The 27,730-nt window shown below is 60.0% G+C and overlaps 2 protein-coding genes across 6 annotated transcripts; both read right to left on the reverse strand.

The window, feature by feature from the left end:
- Positions 1-278: 278 nt before the first annotated feature.
- TBL2 (transducin beta like 2) lies at positions 279-4,982 on the reverse strand. Of its 5 annotated transcripts, XM_056337060.1 has the most exons (7): positions 4,668-4,981; positions 4,465-4,595; positions 4,198-4,382; positions 3,407-3,558; positions 2,204-2,330; positions 1,229-1,381; positions 279-839 (listed from the first exon to the last, which is right to left on the reverse strand). In XM_056337060.1, exons 1-7 carry the CDS (start codon positions 4,771-4,773, stop codon positions 383-385), a joined length of 1,311 nt encoding a protein of 436 aa, XP_056193035.1. In that variant the 5' UTR covers positions 4,774-4,981; the 3' UTR covers positions 279-382. The 5 variants fall into 5 exon arrangements, with proteins under 5 accessions (XP_056193035.1, XP_056193025.1, XP_056193067.1 ...); XM_056337050.1 differs by having other exon boundaries at positions 4,465-4,982; XM_056337092.1 differs by lacking the exons at positions 4,465-4,595; positions 4,668-4,981 and adding an exon at positions 3,651-3,737 and having other exon boundaries at positions 3,904-4,334.
- A 299-nt stretch (positions 4,983-5,281) lies between these two features.
- Positions 5,282-27,659, reverse strand: MLXIPL (MLX interacting protein like). The gene is given in 17 exon segments (XM_056337038.1): positions 5,282-5,680; positions 6,099-6,228; positions 7,392-7,515; positions 7,870-7,997; positions 8,343-8,462; positions 8,648-8,760; positions 9,438-9,618; positions 10,089-10,162; positions 10,802-11,522; positions 11,524-11,645; positions 16,047-16,124; positions 16,832-17,030; positions 17,334-17,378; positions 18,138-18,227; positions 18,435-18,517; positions 18,674-18,780; positions 27,000-27,659. Coding segments are annotated over 17 exon segments (2,730 nt in total). The 5' UTR covers positions 27,296-27,659; the 3' UTR covers positions 5,282-5,561.
- Between the last annotated feature and the right edge of the window lie 71 nt (positions 27,660-27,730).

The following is a 27,730-nucleotide window of genomic DNA, read 5'->3' on the forward strand; positions in this document are numbered from 1 at the left end:
GCCCCGCCCACCCGCACCGTACCGAAGGCCGAGCTCGGGCGGCCCCCGCGCAAGGGACCCGCCCCGAACCCCGTCCCCAAGGCCTAGCAACCCGCCCGCCCCGCCCCAGCGAGCGCTCCCACGGGGCACGGGACAGACGCAGGTGGGGGGCGAGCCCCCGGCAGGGCGGCGCAGCGTCAGCCCGGCACCCACCCTGGCCCCCACCTGCCCCTGGCACCCCGCCGGCCAGCGCCCCCCGGTACGGCCACCCAGCGCCCGAGCCAGGACCCGGGCACGCGGTCTGTGCACTCTTTTATTAAAAGTTGTTCAGTTATTAAAAAAAAAAAAAAAAAAAAGTCCCCAAAGGCAGAACGCAACGGCTAAGCCGGGACATGCGGGGAGATTAGTGCTTCCTGCCATAGATCGCCGCCAGCGCTTTGCGGGCGCTGGAGATCTGCTGCTCCAGCCTCTCTTGGGTGGCTTTATTCCCAGTTTTTTTCAGCATGGTCTCCATCTCCTCCACCACTGCCCGGTGACCAGCGGTGTTGTGGAAGACACGGATGGCTCGGTCCCCACACGACACCAGATAGCGGCTGTTGGTGTCAAAAGCCAAGTCTGTTATGCATTGTCCATGCACGCCAAGGAAGCGTTCCTCCTCCTCCCCTCTCCTCGTGTTGTACACGACAATGTCTGTGCCACTAGAGATAGCGACGACACGAGCATCGGGGGACAGGGCGATGCGACAAGGCTCCGTCACCTCACATTTCCCAGTCAGAAGCAGGTATGGGTCCTGTTGCTTCTTATATTCCACATCTGTGTCCCAGAACTTCCATGTCCCATCCTTCGAAACGGTCGCCATCCTGCAGCCAGGGAACAGCACAGGTGAGCACGAGGAAATGAGGCAGCACCGCTTCGCCCACCAGACCTGCAAACCAGGAATGCTTTGGGGACAGCGAGCTCTTTTGGGAGGTGTGAGTCTGTACACACACACAGTCCTTGTTCTCTTTCCAGAGCATGGACAGCAGTCACCCCAAGGATGACATCCATGGGGAATATGCAGGCGGCATGAGCCAGTCAGGGGTTTGCTGCCCTGGGCTCCCAGGCGAGCGCTCAGGGCAGTGTTCCCCCCACCATGCAGGAGTGCAGCCCCCCCGTACAGGCTGCTGGCATATACTGGAAGAGGCGAGCTCACGTGTCCTGAGGGTGAGCCAGAGCATACAGTTTCAGGCAGTGGATAATACACACTCACCTCCTCGAGTCATTAGAGAAGGAGAAGGAATGTATGCCAGCAGTGTGGCCTTTCAGCTCGAAAGCCCTGGCCACCTCCTGGAAGTCTCCGTTCTTGTTGAAACACACCTCCCACACCTTCACATCGGGGGTGAAGCCACAGGATGCCACAAACCTGGGTGAATGAACAAGCAGAGACACAGGGTATCTGCTACTGAGCACCCACTTCTGCCGGGCTGTGGGGCCAGCCCTACAGAGCTCCCCTCTGGCTCCCCTCTGGTCCCCCTGGCACCGACGGGTGTGTAAGACAGGGCTCTGTGAAGGCAAACCTGTCCAGACTCCTATGTTCAAATCTTTGCTTTGGTCCACTGAAAAAGTTTTCACTGAAACCAAGCTGGTAAAGGGAACACTAAGGTAGGCAACCAGGGACCAGAACAACAGGAATGCAAAACCCTTAAACCAAAGTAAAAATGCTAAATGCTTTTTAATCCCCAAACTCACTGAGCTTTGAGCATGGCAAGTCTTCCTGCAGCAAGTTAAGAGAGCGGAAAACATGATTTTCTTGATAAACAAATCTCCCAGTAACAAATATTTTAATTTTATAATTAACCTTTAAAAGGTTACAAATAAGTTAGAATTTCTGTTTGCTTTACATACACCATTTGCGTTGTCCCACCCCTGCTATTTGAGGCCAGTGCTGTTCTCAGCTCTTCAGGAGACAGTTAACAGGAACAGCAATGCTGAGGCACAATGGCAACACACCAAGTGTCTTAAGACCATCGAGATGAGAGTCAGAGCTCCTGTAGGGGCTGCTCTCAGCTTGCAGGGGCCAGAATCCCTTTTTAAAATGTGGAACCCTCAGAAAATTGCATTAAAATAACTCCTATCTGCCAATGGTCTGAACTGATGACGTCCTCTGGCAAGGCAAGAGGATGTTCTGTCTCCTGCACCTCCTGCTCTGCAATGGCAGCAGCCTGGAATACCTCCTGCTCCTCACCTCCCACAGGGTGACACCATGGCGTAGGCATTGTTCATCTGGTTAGTGTTAATGCTGGCTAGGACTTCACCCTTCGGGCTCCATATCAGGATGGTAGTGTCACTGGAAGCTGTCATGATAAACTTCCCTGGGGGGAAAAAAAGGCAAAGATCAGGATAGCTCCCAGGCCTAACCCTGCCACAGGCCTATCAAAGGCCTAGGACAGTCCCTAAGCACAGTTAAAAACTCTCCCTGTGCCCAGACATCAAGAAAACCAAAAGCAGCACCAAAATTCAAGGACTGTCAACCCCCCAGGACAGAACAAAGATTCTTACCAGAAGACTCAATTCCTGGTTATGCCTTAGTGCACCCCGGCTTTGGCAGTCATCAGCTGGCAGTGGGCACTCAGAAACCACACATGCTTCCCGCCCCAGCACCACTCAGATCCCACTTGCAGAGCTCAGCACTAAGCCAGTACCACAGGAGTAACACAGCAGACAATCTCCCACAGATACCTGAGGCATCCGTAGCTTTCAAGTCATGGACTGTGAGTAGGTAGCTGACTACAAGTCACACTACTATTATCTGCGATTCCTGGCGGTATCAACATTCTGGACACTCCCTTTTTCCATCTCAGCCCGGACATGGAGCTGCCCATTTACCTTTCAGCTACTTGTTGCAGGTTTAAATTTTCACTTTCACAGCTGAACAAGGGTCTCTGTTACCATCTTCTCTGCTCTCCTATTACAGAGGTGAACTCACATACACCCACTTCCAACTGCCTGCTGTCATACAGCTGAAGCATTAATCCATTGAGCCCCAACCGCTAACTCATACCCAGAAGTCCAAGATAGACTGTACAAACTTGCTAGAGATACTTTTGACTGGTTAAAGAGAGACTGGTGGGCCAGAGAACAGCCATCCTCTCAATACTGTGACCAGACCTCTTTGCAACAGCATCCCTGAAAATGTAGATTAAGAGACTGTGCACACGACAGAGCTAGTTCTGTGCTTGCAGGAATATAAACTGTCTGAAAATGACATCTTTCAATTTACTAAGTAGTAAACAAAGTCTTTAGAGTAACGCCTAAAAGACTACAGAGACTCAAGTGCTGGTGCAAAAACGGGCCTTGAAAATGCGAGAAACTCCAACACTTTCAACCCAGCTCTTGCTTTACAAGCAAATCAAAGCTGATCTTGAGACTCACTAAGTCATTTCCATACCTGTCTCTGCAATTCCTATGTTAATGATGGGAGCCTTGTGCTTCTTTGGGAAGTCCCCAGAAGTTGCAGTGAAGGTGAAGCTGCCATCATCCTTCTTGGTCATTTTATAGACACGAATAGTCTCGCCGTTTGCCAGCCAAACAATGAATGCCCTGGGGAAAGATGAACACTGAACCATTAAGAAACGGGCTACCTCAGCTCAGCCTAGCTACAACAGGTAAGCTAACAGGTCATTCAGTGGCACCTGGGAAAAGGGATGCACTGGCAGATAAAAAGCTGCAGGCTTCACCAGGGCACCAAGTTCTTTCCCTGTGTTAGCTCAAATGCAACACTGAATGGAAAAGAACAGAATTTATTACTTCACATCTGGAAACAAGACTCCTCCCTCTCTCTAAGAAGAGGCTGCTTCACAAAGTGCCAAGGCATGCTTTTCCACCAGCCTTCCCAGCCAGCACGAGCTCTCTCCCCAGCCTCTCAGAGAGGCTCAGGCACTCAACCCAGCTGCAGGGCCTGCTGACAAAGACCTTAACAAGGATATTCCATGGGTGCAGCAAGGTGGGCACGGGGATATTTGTCCCAAGAGCCACACTGCGATGCCAGCTGCTTTCACGTGAGCCCATGAACCAGTGGTGCCGTTAAGGCCCGGTGAGGGATGTTGCTTCCACGCAGCCCAGAAGACACATCGCTGATCCTTGGGCTGTGCGACCAGCAGCTCTGTCTGCGGGACATCCCGGTGCCGATACGCCCAAGCGGTCCGTGGGTGGAGGCGGCGTGGGGAGGCCCGGCCCTACCGTGAGTCGGGGCTGAGGCGGACGAGCTCGGCGTGGTCCAGCCCCACGTTGGCACGCAGGCAGCGGTGCTCCCGCGCCGCGAAGTCCCGGGTGCTCCACAGACGGACCGTGCGGTCGTCGGAGCACGACGCCAGGTACTTGCCGTTGCTGCTGAAGTCCAGGCAGGAGACGGAGCCGCTGTGGCCCTGCGAAGAGAGCGCGGTCACAGCGGGGGCGGCCCGCGGGGAGGGCAGCGCCGGCCCGGCCGGTCCCGGCCACACACGGTACCTTGAGGGCGGCCACCAGCAGCCGGTGGGCGAAGCTGTGCTGCTGCTGCTGCGACTTGTCCCGCCGGGCCCTTGCCGCCGGCTTCGCCTTCCTGGGCTCCTCCGGCCTGGCGGCGCCGCTCGCCCCGGCGCCTGCGGGGAGCGGAGCGCGGCTCAGCCCGGCCCGGCCCGGCCCGGCCCCCCGGCCGTGCCCGCGGTACTCACCGTCCGGCGGCGCGGCGCGGCACAGCGCGGCCGCCAGCAGCAGCAGGACGAGGAGGAGGACGAGGCCGCCCGGCAGCACCGACCCGCCGAGCGCCGCCGCCTCCATCTTCCCGCCACCGCCACCTCAGCGGGCCGCGCCCCCCCGGCGGGACCCGGCGCGCGTGCGCCGAGTGGTGGCGGTGCCGGGGGTGGGGTGGGAAGGAGGGGGGTGAATCCCCGCGTGCGCGTGCGCACCAAGGGGGCACGCGCACCTCCACGAAGGGCGACCCCTGGCGGCGGAGGGGTGGTACTGCCCCGCTCCGGGCCTGCCCGCCCCCACCGCCCCCTGCCGTCACTGCCCTGCCCACTCCTGCCCGCCTCCACCCTCTCCATGCCCTCCCCTGCCCGCCCCCGCCAGCCACCGCCCGCCCCACCCGCCCCCTGCACGCCCCCTGCCCGCCTCCTGCCCGCCCCAATGGCTGCCCTGCCCGCCCCCTGCCCACTCCTGCCCACCTCTAGCCTCTCCATGCCCGCCCCCGCCCGCCCCACCCGCCCCTGCCGTCACTCACTGCCCTGCCCGCCCCCTGCCCACCCCTGCTCGCTCTCCCCCCCCCCGCCCGCCCCCGCCCGGAGCAGGCCCGCAGCAAGAAGCAGGCCGGGCTGCGCGCACAGCGTTTATGGGGCAGCAGGGCCCGGCCCTCCCCCGCAGCCCTGTGCCGGGCCGAGGGCGGGCGGGCCGCACGCCGCCCCGGGGGCCGGGCCAGCAGGTGGGCAGCGGCCCCCGCCCCCCGCCTGCGGGATGGGAGAGGGACCCCCGGGGGCCCTGGCCTGAGCCGCCTGGCTGCGGCGGCCCCTGGGCTCCTCGCCGGCCGCGGGAGGGCCCTGGCCGAGCGGGGAAGGCCCGTCCGCGGGCCGCTAGCTGGAGCCGCCGCGGCCCAGCCCCGCCACCGCCTGCGTCGCCTGCTCCGGGATGCGGGTCGGGTCGGTCAGGATGGAGGTGGAAACGCTCAGCTGCCGGAGGGAGCTCAGGACGGCTGTGGGGAGACACGGGGCCTGTGGGGCTGGAAGGGTGAACCTGTCCCGGGGAGGCGGCTCTTCCCCCCGCATCAGCCCTGGAACGGCTGACGGCCCCGCGCCACAGCCCCAGCTGAAATGGCGAAGGGAAGCCCACCCTGGGGGCAGGGGGCTGACCCGGTCGGCAGCACACGGGCTCCTGCGTCAGGGCAGCAGCAGCCGGCCCAGCCGGAGCGCGGCTGTGCCAGGGGCGCCGCAGGCAGCTCCAGGGCGTCCGGCCGGTGCTGCCCTCCGTGCAGCACAAGCCTGCAGCAGCGCCAGCCCCGCTACCCCCCCAGGACAACCGCCACCCCTTTCCCCTCTGCTTTTCTGTCAGTCCACGCCAGCAGGCCGGCCCGGCTGCTCCGGTGTGCCACAGGCAGGCACGGGGCCACCTACTCGGCCGAAGCGCTGGGAGGGAGCAGTGCTGGTCCAGCCAGGCGAGAGATGTCTGGGTGAGGCTCTCCATGCTGGCTGTGGACACCATGCCATTGAAGGACTCGAAGAGCGGCCGGATGATGATACTGAACTGATGGCAGCAGAGGAGTTAAGGACCAGTCTTGCCCAGACTGTGGCTTCCCACCCGCCAGGTGTGGGCACCACCCTGCCACAGGCAGCAGGACAAACCTCCCTGCCCGGCCGTGGAGCAGACCTGCTGGGTGCCTGGGCACCAGCCCATGCTGCTGGGGTGGTGGGGACCTGAGCATCACTTATCACACATGACGCAGGGGTGTCATGACTGGGGCTGCCAGAAATGGTTGATTAGACACAAGACAATTCTTCCAGAGCAGATCAAGGCACCAGCTAATGCAGCATCCTCTGAAGTGCCCAGGAGCATGGGCACAACACCAGTGTGTCCAGTGTGCTCCCCTGGTGCTTCCAGCCTGCAGGGACCACCACTGGGGACTGGTGATTTTTTTGTATGTAATAATCCACAGCAGATAATTCCACCATGAGCATGTCCTGGAGCCCATGTTACCTTCAATATACCCAGTGTCCTGTGGAAGGAGCTCCCCAGCTCTGCATCAGGAGCCACCTCTGCCTTGCCCAGGCTGCCCACACTGGATCGGACTGTGGGAAGCAAGCCCTGCCCATCCGTCTGCCACTTGGGATTTTGTAGACCTCACAGTATCTGCAGGTTTAATGGTCCCGCTGTGTCTAATCCCTACTCACGGAGGAGCAGGTCCAGTCTTTTGAACACCTGTTCCCCGGCCCTTGGTCCCCCCCATCCCTTCCACTGTGTGGAACCCAGACTTGTGTCCCAGGCATGGGCACACCTGGGTTTCCAGGGTGTGCCTTGCGGCCGCCAAGACTAAACTGTCATGTCCCCAGCTTTGTATCTGGACCTTTCCCAATACCTAGTTGCTGGCTGCTGCCTCTCAGAACCAATTTCCATGTCACCAGGAGCTCTTCCCTGCATGTAGTAGATTCCCTGCCAGTGATGTTCCTCTTCCCCAGGACTGACCGTTTACTCCTACTCTATTTGCTTCCTTGTAACAGAAGCTTCTTCCTAACCACAGCACCTCAGTGTGTTCCCACTATGTGCCCTTGGCTGGGGAACATCTCCCCGTGGTCCCCAGAGCCTCTCGAGCTGGAGGGACCCCACAGAACTGGGAGCAGTGGGTGAACCAGTGGAGTTGGTGTTTAGTGGAGGGAATGGAACAAGCAGCAGGCACTGGCCCCGAAGGATACAATCCAGAACTTCCAGTTCTGCAGCGTGGAGGAGCGGACATACTCGTCGAACATGCTGCGCATCTGGTCAAAGCGCTGGCGTGTGATGGGCACCCCTGTGGCTGGCAGCTGCTCCTGGCACAGGCTGTGGGCCACAAGCAGTGCCATGGGTCTGTGTTCAGGAGGCTGGGAGGCATGGGGGTTGCCCCACGGTGAGAGGCTCTGGCAGCATCTCAGCTCTCGGCAGGGGTGGACAGGCAGTGTCCCCATCCCAAAGCAGCTGTGGGGCATGGCCCCGTGCTCTGGTCCCACACAGCACTGCCTCTTGAGCATCATCTCTTCCCCAAACAGGGTTTATTGAGGGGGAATAAAGTCAAATGCAGGTCCTGGGAGATTCCCAGGAGACCTGCTGCCTCCCCACTGCTGCCACTTGCCCTGGCTGGCTACCCCAGTGCAGGCGTTGGCTCCCTCCCCTGTCCCCCAGCCATGACCTCCTTACTTGATGGAGCCATTGAGCTCCTCAATCTGCTCCCGCAGCCGCTGCGCCTCATCCTGCAGGGCTGCCCGCTCCTGCTGCAGCTTGCAGATGTACTCGGCTGTCTTCTGCAAGGTGGTGGCCTTGCTGACCTGTGGAGCCACAGGGTGGGACAGTGAAGGGAGCCCCTGGGGTGGGCATGACGTGGGGCACCCAGCATTCCATGCAGCGGGGCTGGCAGTGCGAGGTGCCCTGTTCCCTGCTGCTGAGCCTTGGCAGCTTCTGCCTCCGGCTCCAGAGCCCAGATCATCCGGGCACGGCTGCACCACACAGGTCTCCATGTGCCCAGTGTGAACTCACAGCCTCCTGCGCCACAGGCTGGGTGCAGGGCAGGAGCCCCATGCACTGGGGCAGAGCAGGGATGCAGCATCTCCAGGTGACACACCGTGTCCCTGCACGCCCAGGGCTGGCTGGTCCATGCAGCCCTGGGCGCTCACCTTGATGCTGGGCTGAGCACTCAGCGTGCTCACCAGGCTGTGCAGAGTGTTGAAGCCCAGCTTGATGTTGAAGCGCCTCTTCTGCTCGGCAGAGATGTGTGTGATGCGGCGGCTCTCCATCTGCAGGGAAGTGCCATCAGGCGCCTCCTGGCAGCGGGGACAGCCCTAGGCCACCGGCCCCATTGGGGACAGGCATGCCCAAAGTTCACAAAGTGAGGCAGAGGGGAGTTTGGGGGCAGCAGGAAAGGAGGGTGCGTATGGAGATGGTGCCTCTGTAGTGAAGGCAGCGCTTGCTCCTGCCGTACCTTGCTGGACTCAGGTCTGCTCCGACGGGACACGGGGTGGTGCAGGGAGATGCCAGCGCCCAGCCGTACAGCAGGTGCTGGGGAGGCCTGGCTGGGCTTGGGCCGGTCGCTGCCTGGAAAAGGGAAGGTTCTGCTCTGGGGAGAGGGGCAGCAGCAGCCCCCCATGATGGGCTGACACAAAGGTTCTATGTTGTGACAGGCAAAGAGCAGCCTGCGGCACTACCCCGGCCCCAGGGCAGCCACCCTGCTCAGCTGATGAGGATGCTCTGGTCCAGCATCCAACTGTGTCTTATCTCTTTGTCTTATCCCAAATCCCACTTATTTTACAACTGCTCAGAAATGGGAAGATCTGGGATTGCAACATTTTAAATTCCCAGCATTTCTTTGGTGGAAATTGGCAGGACAGAGGCCCAAGGGCAGCAAGGCTGCGGTCTGCAGCACCAAACTGAAACTGGGAATGACATCAGAGCCTGGTTTCCTGCCACCGCCCTGGTTTCTGTGGGTGAAAGCAGGGTGCTTCCCACTCAAAAACCAGACTCTGGGTTTTAAAAACCACAGTCCGACACTTTGCTTCTTTTTTAAATTTTCCTGTTTCTGCTTTTGCTCAGGTAGAAGGAGGCAGGTGAAGGGGCTGTGCGCTCCCCTGCGGAAAGAAATCATCTGTGCTCAGCTGAGTCAATGTAAATAGGTGGGACTGAAGCTGAAATGAAACGTTCCCACAGCATTTGGTCCAAGCTCCCTGCAGGAAATGTAGTGTCCTGTGGAGCTCCTTGGGGTGCCCCAGACTCACCGCAAGCCGACGTGGGGGACAGCCGCTCCGCCTTGGGGACTAGCGGTGGGCCCGGCTGGGTCCCCACCAGCGGCACCGGCGCTGGTACCACTTGGGAATGGCTGGAGTCGGGACCCAGTCCTGGGCTCAGCTGGGCCATTCTTGAGAGGAAGGTGGCAGAGACATCAGGGACAGTGCTCTGCTGTGGGGAGAAGCCAGAGGGAAGCGGGAGGTTGCGGAGCCAGTGCCCCATGCACGCTGGGGACCAGACCTTCCCCTCTGGCCGGCCGCTGCCCAGGCACTGACAGCCAAACACCCATGAGGGGGCTGGGAAGGAGGACGTGCACCCCCCACCATCTGCAGGGGCAGCCCCCGGGCCCCAGGACAGCGCTGTCAGGAAAGGAGCCCTGCAGCTGGGGTGTTTCTCACCTCTGCTCTGTTTCTTTTGCAGGAGAAAACACCCAGGTGGCTCCTGCCTCCCTGGCACCCCAGCCACATGCCCCCTCCCTCACCCTGTGCCTGTCCAGCCCCATATTGCAAGGATGACCCCATGGAGCCGCATCTCCCCACCTGCCCTATCTCTGTCCTTGCCCCAGCAACCAGGGGAGGACAACTTCTGACCTGGGGCAGGCAATTCCCAACTCGGGGGGGGGAGGGTCGGCAGGTGCTTACCGGGGAGACAGGGGATGCAGGCATGAGTCCTGTACCCATCAGGTGTGGGGCATCCAGAGCTGGCTCCTGCTTGGCTGCAAGAGGGCAGGGAGAAGAAGGACACTGCGGCGTGAGGGTTTGGGGGTTCAAGTGAGATTTTCTGCCCCCCAGGAAAGCCAGCCCCCAGCACTGGTGCTGCTACAGCCCCTTCCCTGCTTGTCTGGCCCAGAGGAGGGCGAAGCAGCTCCTGGAGAGAGGTGCCTTTGCTCTCCACAGTGATCCTGTGATCCACGTGCTGCATCCCGCCCTTGGGAGCCTTGGTGCAGGCAGGGACCCCCAGCCCCTCCCCAGCCAAGCACAGGCTGGACATGACAGCCTCCGTGGGACCTGTCCCATGGCACACATGGGCAGTGGGTTGGGCAGGATGCGGGTGACCCCTCAGCGCATTTGTGCCAACAGGGCCCTGGAGACCAGGCTGGGGGCACAGGGACTTTGCAGAGGTGCCCGTGGCCCAGCCACCTGGGCCCTGTCTCCCTCCCGAGGCTGCTGGAGCCAGGGGGGCTCCCCGGGCACGGCTTTACCCCTGGATTTGGTGCTGCCCCACCATGGGGAGAGCCAAGCATCCCCAGCATCCCAAACCTGGAGAGAAAGAGGGGTCCCCCCTCTGATCCCTCCCATAGCATCCCCACCACCAGTGGCTCCTGCATGCCCCCGCTGCCCCCCAGCCCCATTACCTGTGGTCAGCAGCTGGCTCAGGCAGGGCACGGCCAGATGGGGCTGTGCAGGGGGTCCTGGCAGCCTCTTTGCCTTGGTGCCACCAGGCTTCGCTTTCAGCCGCCCGCCCCCACCCTGGGGCAGCCCCTTGGGGGGGGCAAACCTGGGGTCGCCCAGCAGGGTGGGGGGCAGGAGATGGGGTGCAGATGGGCTGGGGTACCCCGAGGGTACCATGCCTGTGGTGTAGCCCAGCCCTGGGGGGTGGGAGGCGAAGCAGGGTGCTGAGAGGGGGGAGGCGGGGTGGGCAAGGAGTGACTGGCTGGGCGAGCTGGCACAGGGGAACTTGGAGCGGGGGGCTGAGGCAGGGGAGAACAGAGGGTCCGGACTCAGCAGCGGCGTGCCAGGGGATGAGCTGTCAGGGGTGTAATGGGGTCCTGGCAGCTCCAGGCTGAGGTACTTGCCAGGGAGGCCATACTGCAGCAGGGGCTTGTGTTGCAGCTGGGGGCTGAGGCTGCCAGGCACTGCGGTGGGGGGCTCGGGGGGCAGGGGGGCTGGGGGGAGCTCAGGGCCCAGGAAGGCACTGTGGAGGCTGAGCTGGGAGGCACCGCTGGGCTGCAGAAGACACAAGGGAGTCAAGCAGGGTGGCTGGGGCACTGGCAGCCGTGGGCTGCGTGCCAGGATCCTGCTCACCTGGAGGAGGGTGCTGGGTGGGAGCGGGGCCTCAGGGCTTGCAGGCAGTGCCCGAGCACCCATCAGAGACCCCCCCACTGCTGAACAGGGGCTCAGCCATAGGCACGAAGCAGGGTGGCTCCTGGTAGCCTGGTTGTGTCTGAGATGGTGGTGGCCGATGGCTGGTGAAGATATCTGTGGGGCCAGGTGGAGACAGAGTGGTGGGCATGAGAGTGCTCTCCTGGAGATGGGGTGACAAACCCCAGACATACCGCTGGAGCCATACCCTGGTACCTCACCTTAACAGCACTGCCTGCTGGGGACCTACCAGTCCCAGCTTCACCTTGGGGGAATGGGGCACTGGGGAGGCTCCCAGCTCCGCCAGCAGATTTGGCACCCAGGGACAGCCTTGCCACATGCGTGGGGACAGGAAAATCCACCCAGGGGTGGGGAACCCATCCCCAGCACCCAGCTGAGCACCGTGTTCGCCAGGGCTACTCCCAGGGGGTGAGTGGCTGTACTGCTTCTCCTGAGCCAGCCCCAGGATACGGCAGGGACCATGACCCTCAGGCTGGGGCAGGGACCACGACACCCAGGCTGTGGGACAGCCACAGTGGCAGGGGGCTCGGAGGAGCAGGTCACAGTGTCCCCAAGCCACGGGGGACAGTCCCCTGGAGTTGTGGTGAGTGCCTGCTTCCCCACCCCAGTGCTGCCGTGTGTGCAGCCTGCGGCTAACCACATCCCATGGCCTTCCCGAAGCCAAGCCCCGTGACCCTGCTGCGACTCCCTCTCCCTTCCTCTCCCCTTCCCACAGCCCTGCTCCTTCCGCAGGCCCAGACACCGTGGTGCAAAGGGCTGGCCTGATGCTTTGGGCAGCTGCTTCCCTGGTGAAATGAGCTCCCAGGCACATCAGCCCCACACACACCTCGGCTCAGCGCCAGTGCTGCTGCTGCCTGTGTCAGCACTGGCTTGGGCATTACCATTTGGAGGGTTTTGCCTGGAGAGGATGACTGTGGGGCAGGGATAGGGCTGCTGGACCCTTTCTGGTAGGATGGAGCATGAGTGCTGGTTGAGTCTGCAAGCAGCTGCCTGATAGCCCCCGGCACAGGCTCTGTGCCTGAGCAGCCACCCTGGGACACAGGCTCTTGCATCCCCTCTGGGGAGCACCGGGCCATGTGTCCAACCCCTTAGCTGGCACAAGCATCACTGCTTCCAGGCCCCACGCTGCTGCTGGCCCAGACCAGCACAGCCCAGACCAGCCCAGACCACAGACAGGCTCTGCCCAGCGCACACAGCCATGCCCCAGGTACCGGCAAGGCTGCGGTGCCGCTGCTCTCCCCCCAGGCTGTGGCACAGGCTCCAGTGGCTGGGGTGCCCTTGCTGGGACCTGCAAAGGCCTGAGACCCTTTTGAATCTACATCAGTGGAGCAAACCTGCCAGAAGAGTGGGATGCTATGGGGCTGAGCATGGTGCTGATTCCAGCAGTGCCGTGTGCTGCCAGCCAAGGGTAACACCTGCGCAAGGTGGGGCAGTGCCACCACTGAGCTGCCCCACTCAGCCCTCAGATTGCCCCTTCCCCCTACCAAGAACATGGTGAATGCCCTGGAGCATGGCAGAGCCACCCCTGCCCCTCCACCGCACTCAGCGTGGGCAGCGGTGCTGCCAGGCAGGGTTTCAGTCTCCCCAGGGCGCATCCCCCAGCTCCGCGTTGCCCCCAGCACTCCGCCATCCCCACGCTGGGCTGTGCCCGCCACTGGCACTGAACGTCTGCAGGTATTTATAGGCATTTCTGGTGCCCAGCTCTGCAGATTCAATTCCTCTTGTGCCTCTCACTGTGCTGCAGAGATGGAATGCAGCTGGCAGCCCCTGGGAGCCCTGTCCTCCCTTTCTCCTGCTCTTTCCCCACCCCAGAGCTCTTGCCTACACTCCTTTCCACCATTGCATTGCCCTGACCTTCTCCCAGTCAGTGCAGCGTGGCCAGGGCATGTTGCTGCTCAAAGAAGAGTCCGTGTGGTCAGCACACCACACCTTTGGCATCCCATTCCAACCTGGGGCTGCTCTCCCATGGGGTCAGGGCTGCAGACCCCATTCCCAAACCAAGGACCCTCCATCACTGGCCTCAGGCTCTGGGAGAGCCCGGCAGTGTGGTGGGGCGATACCACCCCATGGGACGGCCAGGCCAGCCCCAGCACCCCGGTGCCCGGTGGGGGTCCTACCTGGAGCGTAGTGCCAGCAGGGTGCGGGGCCGGGCTGCTCCCTCGCCTCTGCCATCAGGACTTCTCCATCCGCCCCACACCGCACTCTGGCACCCGCTGCAGACACGAGGTGCTTCCTCATTTGGGGATTGGTTTGCACGCACTGACTGACAGGCACTGAGCTCTGCCACAGCCACCAGACACGGTGACAGCCTTGTGACCCTGCAGGAGCTCTGCGCTGACTGCTGTGGCTGCCCACCCTGCACGCTTGCACTGCAGTACTCTGCACAAGGCTGCTGTGGGCATCCCTGCTCCGGAGCCACAAAAAGCCATTGCATGTCCTGCTAGAAAAGTGGCCTTGGGGACATAATTGGGTTGGCTGGCACCTGCAGCTCTGGCACCCAACACTCAGCCTTCACACCCCATCTCCTCTCCCCACTCCTCCCACACAGCCCCCGTGAGCACACAGCCCTGGTGCTGCCCATCGCGTGGTGTGTATAACCTCCCTGCTCCTGCACCTCTGCCCCGCACACCCTAGCCACGCAGCGCACACACGTGTCCCACCAGCATGCGAATCACCCCCACACAGCGCTCAGCTGTGGTGGGACCATAACTTCCCATCACAGGGGTGAGCTGCTCTGTGCAGCATCCCAGAAAATGCCACGTCCAGGACAAAACTCCCACCCACAAATCTCCGAGCACCCACAGGGTGCTGCCCTGCCCTGGGGCACACAAGCCTCTCTGCAGCCATGCTCAGCAGCCCACGCCTGGGAGGACAATGAGCCACTCCTGGAGTCCCACCCCTGACCCAGCTGGACCTGGGACCCCCCCAGCCCCAGAAGTCTCCCCATGCAGAGCTGCCGGGCATAGGCAGAACAGGAAGGGATGCTTTCCCGCAATGCAGTGGCTTGCAGTAAGACCCATCCCGTTCCCAGGCAGGCATTTTCCCCAGGAAAAAAAGAGAACTTGGCTGCTCATAGAAATATACTGGTTCAGATGGGCAGTGTCGTGCCCCTTGCCATCTCCTGCTGAGCACAAGGCCTTGCACGCCAGTGGCATGAGCAGCAGCTAGGCCTGCAAAGAGGGGTGCTGGAGTGGCTGCTGTGACACTGTTGCAGCCAGGTGCTGCTTGAAAGGGGTTAGTGCAGCTTTCCAGCACCATGCAGGACCTCTCTGGGGTAGGGACACTTGTCAAGTGTCAGTCTGACCCATTTGGACCTGTCCCACCTCCCAGTGATTGTTGCTCACCGTGGGGCACCTGGGGACAGGAGGCAAAGGGCCAGCAGTGGGAACAGACCCTCTTCCCAGCACGGCTTACCCTGATGGGACATCTGAAAGGAATGAGCTGAGGAAGGCTGGCAAGAGCCTTCCCACCCCCAGGGCAGCCACCACCTTCCCTGGCACATCAATGCCCCAGCCTGCTCCCCACCAGCATCTGGTCTTGCATCACCCCACAGCCACATGGTGCAAGCACCCTTGTTTCCTCCCGCTGAAGGAAGTGGAGACTGGCGTGGACTTCACAGGGTGCTCACAGATGCACAGAGGGGTCTAGACATGCTGCCCGAGGCCACCAGCTACCTGGGAGGGCTGCAGCCACCAACCCATCCCAGCTCCCACGCTGCAAAGTGTGCCCAGGCCACCAGCTCCGGCACGTTCGAGGGCAGAGCTGGTCCCCAGTGCAGCGTGTGCCAGCAGGGCCTTGCCCTGGCATATGGGGTCACTGTGCTGCACGGCTGGGACCAGGACATGTCCCAACTGACTTCATGGTGCTCACAGACACTGGTGGCTCAGAGCCTGCATGGCAGCACTGGTGGCAGCCCCACGAGATTACGCTGCCATCGCCCACTTCCTGGTGATCCCCTTGGCAGCCAGTGCCAGGTTTGTCTCTGGGCCATCCTGGCAGGAACAGTGACTTGTCTCCAGGGGATGTAGCCCAGCATGGGGTCCCAGCTCCGAGCCAGACCTCCAGGCTGCTAAGCCTGGGGCTGGCTGGGGAGTGGGGTGAGGTGGGGACACAGAAGCACAGAACCTGCTCTCTAGAGGTTCCCTAGAGGACAATTGCCCTTCCTCTGTCTGCAGGCAAGACAAGGTGGTTTGACACTCCTGGGAAGACCCTCTGTTTGTAGAAACCCCCTTCCACAGCTCCTGACCAGGCCCTTCCTGACCCACCACGGCTCTGCCCCCGGTGCAGGCAGGCATACTGAGACCCTGCCCCACAGCCTGCTGCGGCACCCTGGCCCGTGCATGCTGCTTTTTCCATGCCAGTGGACATCTTTCTGGCTGCCTTTGCAGCTCCCGCTGCTGCCTGCCCAACCCTCTGATGCCCCACTTTAGGGCTGCCATGGGGTGCTGCGCGTGCTGGGTGTGTGGGATGAGGTACCACATCCAGACTGACTCTTACCTGAGATCTCCATGTCATCCAGGCTGGGCTGCAGGGGTGCCAGGTCTGGCTGTATCATGTCAGCATTCCCAACATATGCTGGAAGAGGGCAGAGCTGCAACATTGGAGACCAGCCACCGCAACCCTAAGGCCCCCCTTCAGGGCACCTCCCACCACTGCCCTCCCACCTGCCTGGCTGCCACCCCTCTGTGCACCCCAGATTCACCCTGCATCGCTGCACCCTGCCCCACAGCTGTGCACAGGCAGGGAGATGGGTGCCCACCCTGTGGAGACCCAGGGCCATCCCATCCTAACCACCCTGCCCACGGTCCTGCAGCACCTGTGGGACCTCATCCAGCACACAAGAACCCCAGGGAAAGGCTGGTCCTTGGCGCAGGACCTGCCTGGTGCTGCAAGAGCTCCAGGGACCTGGCCAGGCAGGGACAACAAAAAGTGGCCATGGACAGCAGGACCTGCCCGCTGCTTACCCAGGGCTGGCAGCCCTGCTCTAGCGTCTGATGCAGCGTCCTTCATGGGGCTTGTGCTGTCTGAGCAGCCCAGTCCATCCCACCTGGGACAGCCTGGGATGGTCTGTAGGAAGCCACCAGAGGAGGGGATACTCCATTTGGGCAGGGTAGGATCATCCCCATCCAGCAGGGTGGATTGCCAGGGGATCCTGTCTGCCCCAAGGACACAGGCAGCAGTTCTCAGGGACTAAGGCAAGAGGCAGCAAGGTGCTATAGTGCATGCTTCCTACCTGGACCTCCTCCTCCACATCCTGCTAGAGCATGGTCTGGGGCACCTACCATCCTCAGGGGGTGCCTGGTGGGCACTGGGCGTCTGTGTCATGGTGAAGAGGGTGTCGGAGATGTCTGAGAGGAAGGTGTCCAAGTCGAAGTGCTGCCTACTCCCAGGCTCCTCTTCCTCATCCCCAAGTAGCATGGGTACCACGTTGCAGAAGAGCTGGTTGCACCATTTCTCTGTTGGCCTCCAGACATCCTCATCCTGCATGAGATGAAGCAAAGGAGCCAGCTGGGGATCTCTTGTGCATAGGGGCCATGCCTTGCTCCCCAGCTGCTCTCCCTTGCAGCTCCCATGTTCCCCACAGTGTTTTTCACTCCAAAGCTTCACACTTGGCACATTGGTGCTTCCAAAACAGTGAATCTGACATCCCAAGTGCTTGGCATGCATCCCATTGAGCTCATCATGCTCTAGGGCTTTCATCCAGCCTTCTCCCAAGCTGTCCAGTACAGGGGTCCACATTGCGTCCTCCTTTTCCCCTTCTCCACCCCTCCCCAGTGGGCTCACCTGTTTTGGACTGGAGAGCTCTCCCTCCCGGGTGGACTTTCGGAGCTGGAAGGAGAAGACAGCCTGTGTCACCCCCAGCCAGGGCAGACATGGTGTGGGGCAGAGCCAGGCGCAGGGCAGAGCAGGGACAGTGCTCAGGAAGGCGGGGGTCCCTGGGGGCACTCAGCATGGCTGCCATGAGTTCACATCTGCCGTTGCAGGGTTTGGGCTGAGCAGCCTCTGCAGCGGTGGGACTGGCAGTGTGTGGTGGTGTGAGGCTGACAGCACCCTGTGCCTGTGGCACCCATCGCCTTTATTGGTCCTGAGTGAGTGGCTGAACCGTGGGGTGGGTGCCTGAGGTCGTGGTACCAGCATGCCCAAGAGTGGACACCCGGAGTGACACGGAGCCCTCAGCCTGCCTGCAGCATGTGCTGCCGCAGTGAGACGTGGCTGCCAGCAGCATGCCAGCAGATCCATGCAAGCCCAGTCAGAGCACCATGGGTGGGCTGTGGCCCTGCTTGACCCACACCAACATGTGTGCTGCGGGTGCAGTGCCAAACCCAGCTCCGCATCGTGCACCGGGCAAGGGACAGTCATCCCAGGCTGGGCTGCTGGAGCACACCGCAGCACCGCGGGCAGCGGGGGGTAGGGTCCCCACTTAGCTCCCTGGCACCAGCACCGTGGGGGCAGCCAGCATCCCCTTCTCATGTGGGCAAGAGCCTGCCACCTTCTGCTCCTGGTCACCCATGGGTCCCCATTGGGCACGCTGTTGTCCCATCCCCCTGCTGGCACTGTCACGGGAGCAGCATGGGCGGAGGTACTCACCCGCTTCTTGTAGTAGATCCTCCACTTGTGGTACTCCCTCATCACCACCTCGATGCGGCGTTTCCAGTAGTTGCCCTCCAGCACGACAGCCTGTGGGGACAGGACAGGGGGTCATGTCTGAGCCCTCCAGCCCCAGCCCCCCATAGCCAGAGCTGGCCTCCTTCTACCGCATCAGAAACACCTTCCCAAGCAAATCTATGAAATACAGTGAGTTCTACCCCCTCTGCGTCCCCAGCTCCCACCTGTGCCACCCAGACCTGCTGCTGACCCAGAGACCTGCGAGGGACCATGCCCTACCTCTGGTTTTCGGTGCTCATCAGCCTCTGACCCCTCCAGCGGGGTGATGAAGCCACACACGGGGCTCTTCCTCCGCTCCACATCTGCACAGGGGAAAACAGGTGGCTTTGCCCATGGCTCCATCCCTGGGCAGGGGAGGGTGCCTGCACACCCATACATCGCTGCCCCAGTGCCAGCCCCGTCCCACCCAACATCACCCAGCACTCGGGAGACAGAGTGGGGTCTGGCCCGGTACTCACATTGGATGTACCACGCTCTCCAGATAGCGTTGTTTAGACGAATTTTATCCCAGCAAAGCAGCCGCAGCCCCTTGAAATTCTTCCACTTCGGGGACACTAGCTTCCCACTAGAACACCAAGCAAAGGAAAGGCTATGGGGCACCATCCCAGAGCCCTCCCAGTTCAGGGTCTCCTGGGGAGCCTGTGCCTTCCTGTGCCTGGAGAGATGCCTGGGGCCACCAGCCCAGTGGCAAGTCTGGAGCAGGTGAAGCCATGTGGTTCCACCGCAGGCTGCTCGCCAGTCACCTATGGGAGCACCCAGGGGAGCACCCTGAGCTCCTGTTCACCCTGAAAGCAGCACAGACCTGAAACGTGAGCTCCACAGACCCCCACAGGGCTTCTCAAGGGTTTAAAGCACAGTGCATGGAAGGGTTGACTCATTGAGGCTTGAACCCCAGCTCTGAGGAGACCCCACTGCCCTCGACCAGGACAGCTGCATCCCTGCCCTGAGAGAGAAAGAGAAGGCTCCTGCACAGGCAAGACATCAAGGGACGTTGTGCTGCTGTGGCTCTTGCCTTGTCACAGCGTTTGAGCAGCTATTTCTGATCCTTCTTTTAACATCAGGCAGGGCTTGGAAATGCTGCCTTCAGCTGGGGGCAGGGGCAGGCAGCGGGGCAGGCAGGGCAGCCATCTGTGCGGGGCTGGGAAGGCAGGACAGCAAGCTGGAGGACGTTAAGGACATTGAGGGATGCTAGCCTGTGCCCCAGGACAGGCAGAGAGCAGGACCAGCCCTGCCCTTAGCCCAGCACCACGGTGGGCTCCTCTCTGCACCCACCCCTGCAAACCTGCACCCCCGCCGCAGCCCCCAGCCTGAGCTGGGCTCCTCGCTGTTTCCCAGCTCCCAGAGGCAGCTGTGTTTGCTCTGCAGCTCACCGGTGGCAGCGATGGCCCTAATGGGGCCTGCAGTGCAGGCAGCCTCATGTCACTAATCATTTTGTTTCTTTCAGCCGAGGGACACGATCCCTTTACATGCACCCACCAGGGAGGTCCTGCAGGTCCTGCTACCCCCAGAGCTCCGCAGGGGAGGCTGGTGTCCCTCTGCCTTACTTTGGGGTCCTTTTCACCCCTCCCTGTGAGCCCAGCGGCCGCCCCAGCTCTCCCTGCCACCAGGGCATGGCCTTGGGGCAATGCCAGCTGCGCGGAGGGGCCCTCTGAGAGCGTGCTGGAGGCTGCATGGCATCCCCCCTGGGAAACCCACATCCCCCCTGGGAGGCCCACATCCCTCCCTGGGAAGCCCACATCCCTTCCCAGCCCCAGAGGTTTTCCCTTAAAGATCTCAGTGCTGCTTTGGGTCCCACATCCTCAGCACACGCGGGGAGGAGGAAGGGTAGAGGCTGGGCTGGGGGTGGGGGTGCTGCATCCATCTATTGCCAGTATCTTCTCGGGCATACGCCAAGGTGCCATCGGGAGGTGCTGGGGATGGGAGCAGCGCCTGGCTAATGCTTTAAAAGCCGCACACTTGTTCATTCAAGCTTGTGAACCTCTCGAACACCCTCGAGCACAGACTCTGGCTGATTCTGCATTAACCTGCCTTGAAATGTGTCTCCCGCTGCGTGGCATGGCACAGCAAGTGGGGCTTCTTCCCTCAGCGGCTGTGCCAGCTCGGAGCTCGGCTCAGAGCTCTGTGCAGCCCCGCAGGCAGGTGGCTTGCTGCAGACGGGGTGCTGTTCTCCATGTCAGGGCCAGGCAGCCTGGCCAGGCAGCAGTGCAGGCAGTGAGAACCCTGTGCTGGTCTTGCGTAGCTCTGAGGCCAGAGGGATTGTGCTGGGGCAGCGGGAGAGGGTAGTGCTGCTGTCCCATCTCACTGCAGTGGACAAGGACTGGGCACCCCTCTGGCTCCTGATGCAGGGACGTGCCTGGCAGTGGGTGCTCCCACCTGCAGCAGTGGACGGGGACGGTCTCCCCAGGGAGACCCAGCCTGACCCACAGCCCCAGGGGCTGCGGGGGGACTGATACCCCCATGGCTCCAGCCCACAGAGAGTTAAGGACTTGGCTACGCACTGGCCATTCTGCTATCACCAGGATTTTGAACTTTCCCCAGCGGCACGAGGCAAACAGCATGGTGGTGCCAAGCAGAGGAACCAATGGAAGGGACAGGTTTCCCGGGCGTGTGGCCAGATCCTGACGGTCAAGGCTATGCAGCCACAGTCCCCACTGGTGCCACGCACCCTGACAGCCAGCTTAAAGGAGCAGCCTGAGCCTGCAGACCACAGATCTGCAGCTGCAGATGGGCACCTCAGCCACGTGTGATGCTGGTGGAGCCATGGCCACAGAGCTACCCTAGGACCTGGAGACAGAGGGGAGATGCCTTTGGGCTATGCCAATAATTGCCTTTTTTCCTCACTAATGTTTTTTTCAGTTTTCGGGCTTGTCAGACTGATCTTTGGTCTATGGTTTGCCTCCAAAATGGCCCCACCTTTCCCTGAAATTACCTTCTCAGGGAGTTCTGCAAACCACATGCTGAGCCATGAGAAAGGTGTGGGATGCCCCAAACAGCCTGGGGGTCCTGCTGCCCCATGCTGCCAGAGGAATGGGGACACAGATCCCATCACCAGCTAAGGGGTCCCTGTGGGGTGGGGCGAGGTGGGAGCAGGGCTCAGCCTGGGAGCAAAGCCAGCACGGGTCAGCACCGACTTCTGTTTTGTCCAGTAGCACTTTGTTTGCTCCATGACTCATTTAGCCCATCCAGAAGTCCAAGGTGCTGCAGCCCCGCTTTCATGTCAAAATGAGCATTTTACTTTCCATCAACAGCAAGAGAAGGCAGGAGGAATGATCTGGTGAGACGCAGGACTGCACAAAGAGAAGTGGGTGACAACAGGAGGGGAACAGCTGACCTGGGGGTCCTCTGGCAGGTACAAGCCTGCCTGGCCCTGCCAAGTGCGGCTGGTGCAGGACCCCGCCATGGGCCTGGCAGAGCCCTCCCTGCTCCCTGGGCTGCCAGGGCACAACTTGGTCTTGGGCTGGCTGAAAGAGGACAGCCTTTTCTGCAAGTCCTAAAAGCTCATGTTTGATTTCTTATGAATTTTGCTACCAAAGTAATGTGTTTTCTTTGATTTTTATGTTTTAAAATCCAGTCTGGCAAACAAAAGTTAAAAATCTGACCACAGTTTTCCTGAAAAGTGCCCCCAAGCAAAAACCAACCATGTTCAAATACAGCTTCAAATCTCTGCTATCTAAATGAGCGTTTTTCTTGACGGTGTTGCACCGATGCACTGATACAAGGGCTGCTGCGCCTGCTTGGCTGCTCGTGGTGCTGCTTCCAGAGGGAGTGAGCTCTGCCCCGGCGGGCACTGCAGCCCACACCACTGCACCAGGGGCAATTCCAGGGCAGTGGTGCTACAAAGGTGTTAACAGACGGTGCTGGGTATTAGACAGGAACCTGCTCTGTGTGTTTACCCCCAGACAGGAGTGCCTCTGCCCTTGCAGCTCTGCCTCTCAGGCAGCCGTTTTCCTCTGTGCGAAGCGAGAGTGAAGTGCCCCAAATGAGAAGTCATTTAAATCTTCTTGCAAAAAATTGTCAGGGAAACTGGATAGCCATGAGCCAAGACAGGTACATCTCCACAACCATTTTGGTGATCTCTGGAGATAGGACCCCACTGTGTGCCAGCAGGGGAACAGGCTTGCACACCTGCCCAGCTTCCCTGCACGCTGCTGGGGCAGGATCAGCGCCATACCCCTGGGAAATGACAGAGAAAAGGCATGCAGCTCCCTGCCACTAGTGACAGCACAACCACACTGCGGGGGGGATGGTCTTAGCCCAAACACGAGCCTTTCCCCCTTGCCAGACCACTATGGCCCATCATGCGGACATTTCATAGCAGAAGCTGCCCAGCCCACTGCAAAGTCCCACAGGGACCTGTGGAGCCAAGGCTGCCATCTGCACCAGGCTCTGCTCCGCTCCCCTGCTTCCTTCCAGCCGGAGCACAGGCAGCGCCCAGATGTGTCAGGTCTGGATGAGACCAAAGCCTCATCAAATGGTGGGGGTGGTCCCAGCAATCACAGGCTGCGGCCACATCAGTGCAAGCCACTTTCAGCCAGTCTGAGCTAGTGCACAGGGCTGCGGGTGAATGCTGGTGAACTGTGGTGAGCTGAGGTGAGTGATTTGCCATGAGAGCAAAGGCAACTGCAGGTTAATCCTGAGAGAAGGAAATGGGAGAGGGCAGCTCAGAGTGTGCGTCACTGGGGTCTCTGCCTGGTGCATTCTGCCCCTGTGCATGGGTGTTTACAGCACTGTGAATTAAAGAGTCAGTTAGAGAGTACAGCAAAGCTACAATTCCACTTCTAGCAGAGCCTCAGAGCCTGCTGTCAGCTTGCCAGAAAGATGAATTAGTAGGGAATCAGTATGCAAAGGTGTAATCAAAGCCTGCCTTGTTTTAAACCAGAAGAGAGGCAGGGCTAATACTCCATGTTACTTACCGGTCTGTGTCCCTACCTGCTAAATCTCCCCTCTCAGTATTTGCAGGGGAGAAGAGAAGGTTGATCTACGCGATGCTCTGGGAACAGCCACAGGAGGCTGCTTCCGAAGCACAAAATAGACGTGTGCAAGATAAGACCATGAGCTGCTGCAGTTTGCAGTTCCTGTCTACACCCTGTTTTTCTCCCTTCAGGAGGACAGTTCCCAGGTCCGTCACCCAATGCCCCCCTGCAACAAGTCACAGGAAGGTGTGTGAGCCCGGGAGACCAGCTCCGCCATGCAGGACACTGGGGAGTCACGCTGCGGTGATGGAGAGAAAGGGCTTGCTCAGCTGGGGAGGGCATGCCAGGGCCAAGGTGTGAACAGTTCCTGAGAAGCTCAGCTCCACATGCTCAGATTTTTGGGGGAACATGATGGGGGCAAGTGTGCTGCAGGGAGGTCCACCCACAGGAGAAACAACAGTCCAAGGAATGGATTCAAGAAATGCAGCACGTTGCAGGAGGAGTGGGAGAGAATCATCAAGTCTTTAGCAGGAGGGCTGCTGGAAGTGTCCTGGAAAACAGGTACAAAGGGCCTGGGAACTGCTTCATCCCAGCCCCCCATATCAGGATGTTATGGAAGCCCTTGGTGGGGGGAGTTGCCTCTCTTTGAGGGATCTGAAGAAAAAAGGTACGCCTAGGAGCAATCCTTGATGTGGAGAGAGCATTCCTTTCCCAGCGAGGGGGTGATGCACAGTCCAGCCTGTGGGGGATAATTCACACCTTGGGGTGATTGCTCCAGCTGAGACAGGACTGCCACAAACTGCAAAAATGGCATGGAGAAATGCTGGAGAGGGGAGGAACTGCAGTTCCTCAGATGGCTGTTCAGCTATAGCCATTGAAAAATGGCAGTGTTCAGAGAGCATGTAGTGTATTGCCTTTGAAATGGTGTGAGCCGGGGCAGCAAGTGCATGGATGGCTGCAACAGTCAAAGCTCAGCCAGCAGGACAGGAGAAGGTCCCCTCTACTCAGCACTGCTAAGGCCAAGTCTGGATATTATGTCCAGATTGGTCCCTCTGGGACCAAAGAGGGAGGTTCACAAACTGGAGTGATCCTGGAGGGGGATGTTAAGATGGTTGGGGACTACATGTACGTGACAGGAGAGGAGGGTGAGTGATGGGTTTGTTCAGCCTGAAGAAGAGAAGGTGAAGAGAGGATCTACTTACTGCCTGCAACTACCCAAAGGAGATTATCGAGGAGATGCAGCCAGACAATTCTCAGACATGCACCAAGAAAGGACAAGAGGCAATGGGCACAAGCTGGAACAAGGGAAACCCCAATTAAAGGCATGGACAGCATGCTTCCCCGTGAGAGTGGTGCAGTCCTGGGACAGGATGGACATGGCTGGGCTCACCATCCTTGGTCTCCGTCCATCAGAGTGACGGTCTTGAGCAACCTGACCTGGCTTTGGAGTTAGCCCTGCCCTGAACAGGGGTTGGACTATGAACTCCAGAGGTGCCTTCCAACCGATACCTTCCTGTAGTTTCTGCTTTGTTAGAGAATTAGTCTCCAACACAACTGTGGATGCATCCCTGGAGACTGAAAGACATTTGGCTGGCTGCTCCAGCTGAGGCTGCACTGCACCAGCACCCCTTCTGGGAAACCTGGCTGGGAGACAAGGTGGGAAATGGCAGATGATAGAGAGACGTATCAAGTCAGATAGGACTAAAAGTAGATGTGTGCCAAGTATCTTTAAACTCCATTTTCTCCCCCTGATACCTTCCTCTGAATACTGCTTACATGTCTGTCAAAAACATATTAGCAAAACTGCCACGCGTTTCCAAAGGGAGAAAAGAAATGCCTGAAGAGAAGCTGTAGCCAGCAGAGTGGTCACCTCTAGAGCCAGAGTGTGATCCCACTTGTGGAGAGGTATATCCAGCACTGTATTGCAGGTCCAGGTTGACCTGAACCTGGCCTCTGATCAGTGCTTCTCATCCTGTTTTTAGGGTGCTGGCAAGCTTCAGAGCATGACAGCTGAGAGGTAGAGGGGGAGAGAGAAGAACCGAGCATGAAGCTTGGAGAACATCCAATGTCAACATTTCCCTGGTTGGGTCCCATGGCCTACAGCTACCCTGCCCCCATGGCAGATCAGCAACTGCTCCCACAGGTGCTGAGCAAGACGTAGTCTTGCACCAAGACAGCCAGGAGACATCCAGGGTGGCCGTCAGTGGTGGCACTAATGCTTTGTAGCTGATGTGAATCCTCCTCACTGGGGGCTCCTGTTCAACTTCAGTTACAGTTTGCCATGGCGCTGGGCTTGGGGCTGGTGTGTGCATTGTCAGGCTCAGTGCAGGAGGGAAACAAGACCCTGGCAGAGTCCAAGGGGTAGAGAGATCTGCAGAGATGGAGCTCTGTCTGTGGTGTATTGGCCAGCCCTGGGTGGCATACAGCTGCTGTGGTCCATTCCACCTGCCAAAGCACTTGCACCCTGTCCCTTTCCCCTCTGCCTGGGGGAAGAGCTCATGGGCATATGGAGGCTGTGGTGCATCCCAGGAGTCAAGAGCTTGAGCACCCTGGGGTGAAGCAGCATCTGCTCCTCCAGCCCCAAGCTACAAGGATCAGAGTATGGCAAGTATGGGGCTGGGAGAGCAAAAGAGAGCGAGGCCACCAGTGCCTCAGTGTCCCCTGTGTGTGGCACTCAGGGGTGACTTGCCTGACCAGAAAGCATGACCCTTAGCTGGGTCACCCCACGCTGAAGCTCACCGTGCTCCCACAGAGCACCAGCTTCACCAGCACCCTGGAGGAGAGCTGAGCCGTACCGCCTGTGAGCAAACTGTGCAATCTGGGATGTGGCAATGGGCCAAACATACACAGCTATGTAGCAACTAGTACCCTTGGAGTGCTGTCCCAGTGCCTGGTGTCACCAAGGCTGCTCTGGCAGTGACCATGTATTCCATCGTGTTGAGAGCTCAAGGACTCCAAGGCATACCTGACAGGTCAGCAACTGAATGAGACCCTGTGTGGGACAAGGCAACGGGCAACTCTTCAAGGCTATTTGCTGACATTTTTGTTTTCATGCAGCACCAGTAGCCCATTGTCATTCCAGGTTTTCACCTAGACATTTTGGGAAAGCTATGTAAGCAGTTTTGCACTGACACCAGTAAAGCAAGTCACCCTGATCCTCTGCTTGAGAGAACTCAAAACCTTGGGGCCCTGGCAAAAGAGGGGAGCTGGCTTCGAGAATGTGGACCAAGGCACTAAGAGACACTGTGCAGGCTCACCTGTTGTCACTGAGGCACTGCGGGATGAGCAGGTCCTTAGCATCCATCCTGGGCTTCAGTGATTTGTGTGGTTGGCAGAACCTACCTATCTGATTTCGCAGGAGCGAAGGAGGGAAGCTTTCAGGAGGCCCTGGGCAAAGCCCCATGCAGCCATCCAGCCCCAAGGGCTGCTGCATGTCCTGGAATAACCTCAGGACATGTGGGCAGTCAAGGACGGGAAGGCAGGACTCCTGCTCTGGGCTGGATTGCCAAAGACTGTGTTTGCTGCTCACAGGGTTATTGCTGCTCTACAAAGTGTGCGGGGTCTGGCTGTGAGGGTGCTACAGCAGGGTGCTGTGACTCCAGATCTCATGGAAAGGTGAAGGAGGGTTAAGCTACACATGAAGAGCAGATAAACTTCTCATCTGGCTCCGTGGCCAGCAACCCAGCATCAGCTCTTTCTCCCTGAAACCTCCCAGGATGGTGGATTTTAAGCATACTGCACACCATGACCCAATGGAGAAGAAGGAGGTGGTGTCAGCTGGCCAGAAGTTCCTGGATGGGCAGCAGGGCAGCAGCCTTCAAAAAGCTGGGGGGGACGAGACGCGTGCTGGCGAGAGGGCGATGGGACTCACCTGTACTCCAGGCTCATGCACTCGAACAGCCGGGTGAGGGTTGGGTCAATGCTCCGGGGATCAGCCGGTTCGGGCTCGGCACGGTGGTGGCGCCGCCGGGGCAGCGAGTCACTGTGCGGGGATGACACCATGAAGTGGCCGCTGTGGATGACCTGGGGTGGGTTCTGTGCCCCGGTGCCGGGTCCTGCGCCGCCCGCAGCTGCATCCTCAGAGTCCGAGTCGGAGTCAGAGATGGGGCATGGCCCAACTGAGGGCTCCGGGAAGGGTCCCGGGAACCCCACCTGAGCTCCTGCCATTGCCTAGTGCTGGGTTGGCAGCCCTTGTCAGCCTGCCCCAGTGCTGGGGTCCACGTCCCGGTTGTGCTGGAGCCCTACAGGCAGCACTTGGGCATCGAGCACATGCCGTTGGGTTCCCCAGGCACAGGACACCCGCACCACGTGCCCTCCTCACGCCGCTCGCCCCCCGCCAGCCCACGCCGCCTCCCTCATGGCTCAGCTTTCAGTTTGCCAGGCGGCCGCCAGCCCTTATTTATAGTGGTGGCAGCTGATCCCGCCCATGGCGCACGTCAGCCCGGCCACGACACCCTGCCATCAGCCACCGGCCACCAGCTCCCTGCCACGGCCACTAGCCATCAGCTCCCTGCCATCGGCCACCGGCCACCAGCCCGCTGCCACCGGCCACCAGCCACCAGCTCCGTGGCACTCTCCGGCTCTTGCAAGGTGCCTGATGGG

Source organism: Falco biarmicus, chromosome 1, assembly GCF_023638135.1.
Source record: "Falco biarmicus isolate bFalBia1 chromosome 1, bFalBia1.pri, whole genome shotgun sequence".
Classification (NCBI taxonomy): Eukaryota; Metazoa; Chordata; class Aves; order Falconiformes; family Falconidae; genus Falco; species Falco biarmicus.

Bases quoted from the DNA above. Each gene is read 5' to 3' on its own strand.
- TBL2 (XM_056337050.1), bottom strand. From the start codon at position 4,773: ATGGAGGCGGCGGCGCTCGGCGGGTCGGTGCTGCCGGGCGGCCTCGTC. The intron at 3,559-4,197 runs GTAGGGCCGGGC...ATCTTTCCCCAG, and splicing joins CGCCTCAGCCCCGACTCACG to GGCATTCATTGTTTGGCTGG. The intron at 1,382-2,203 runs GTGAGGAGCAGG...TCATTCACCCAG, and splicing joins ATGGTGTCACCCTGTGGGAG to GTTTGTGGCATCCTGTGGCT.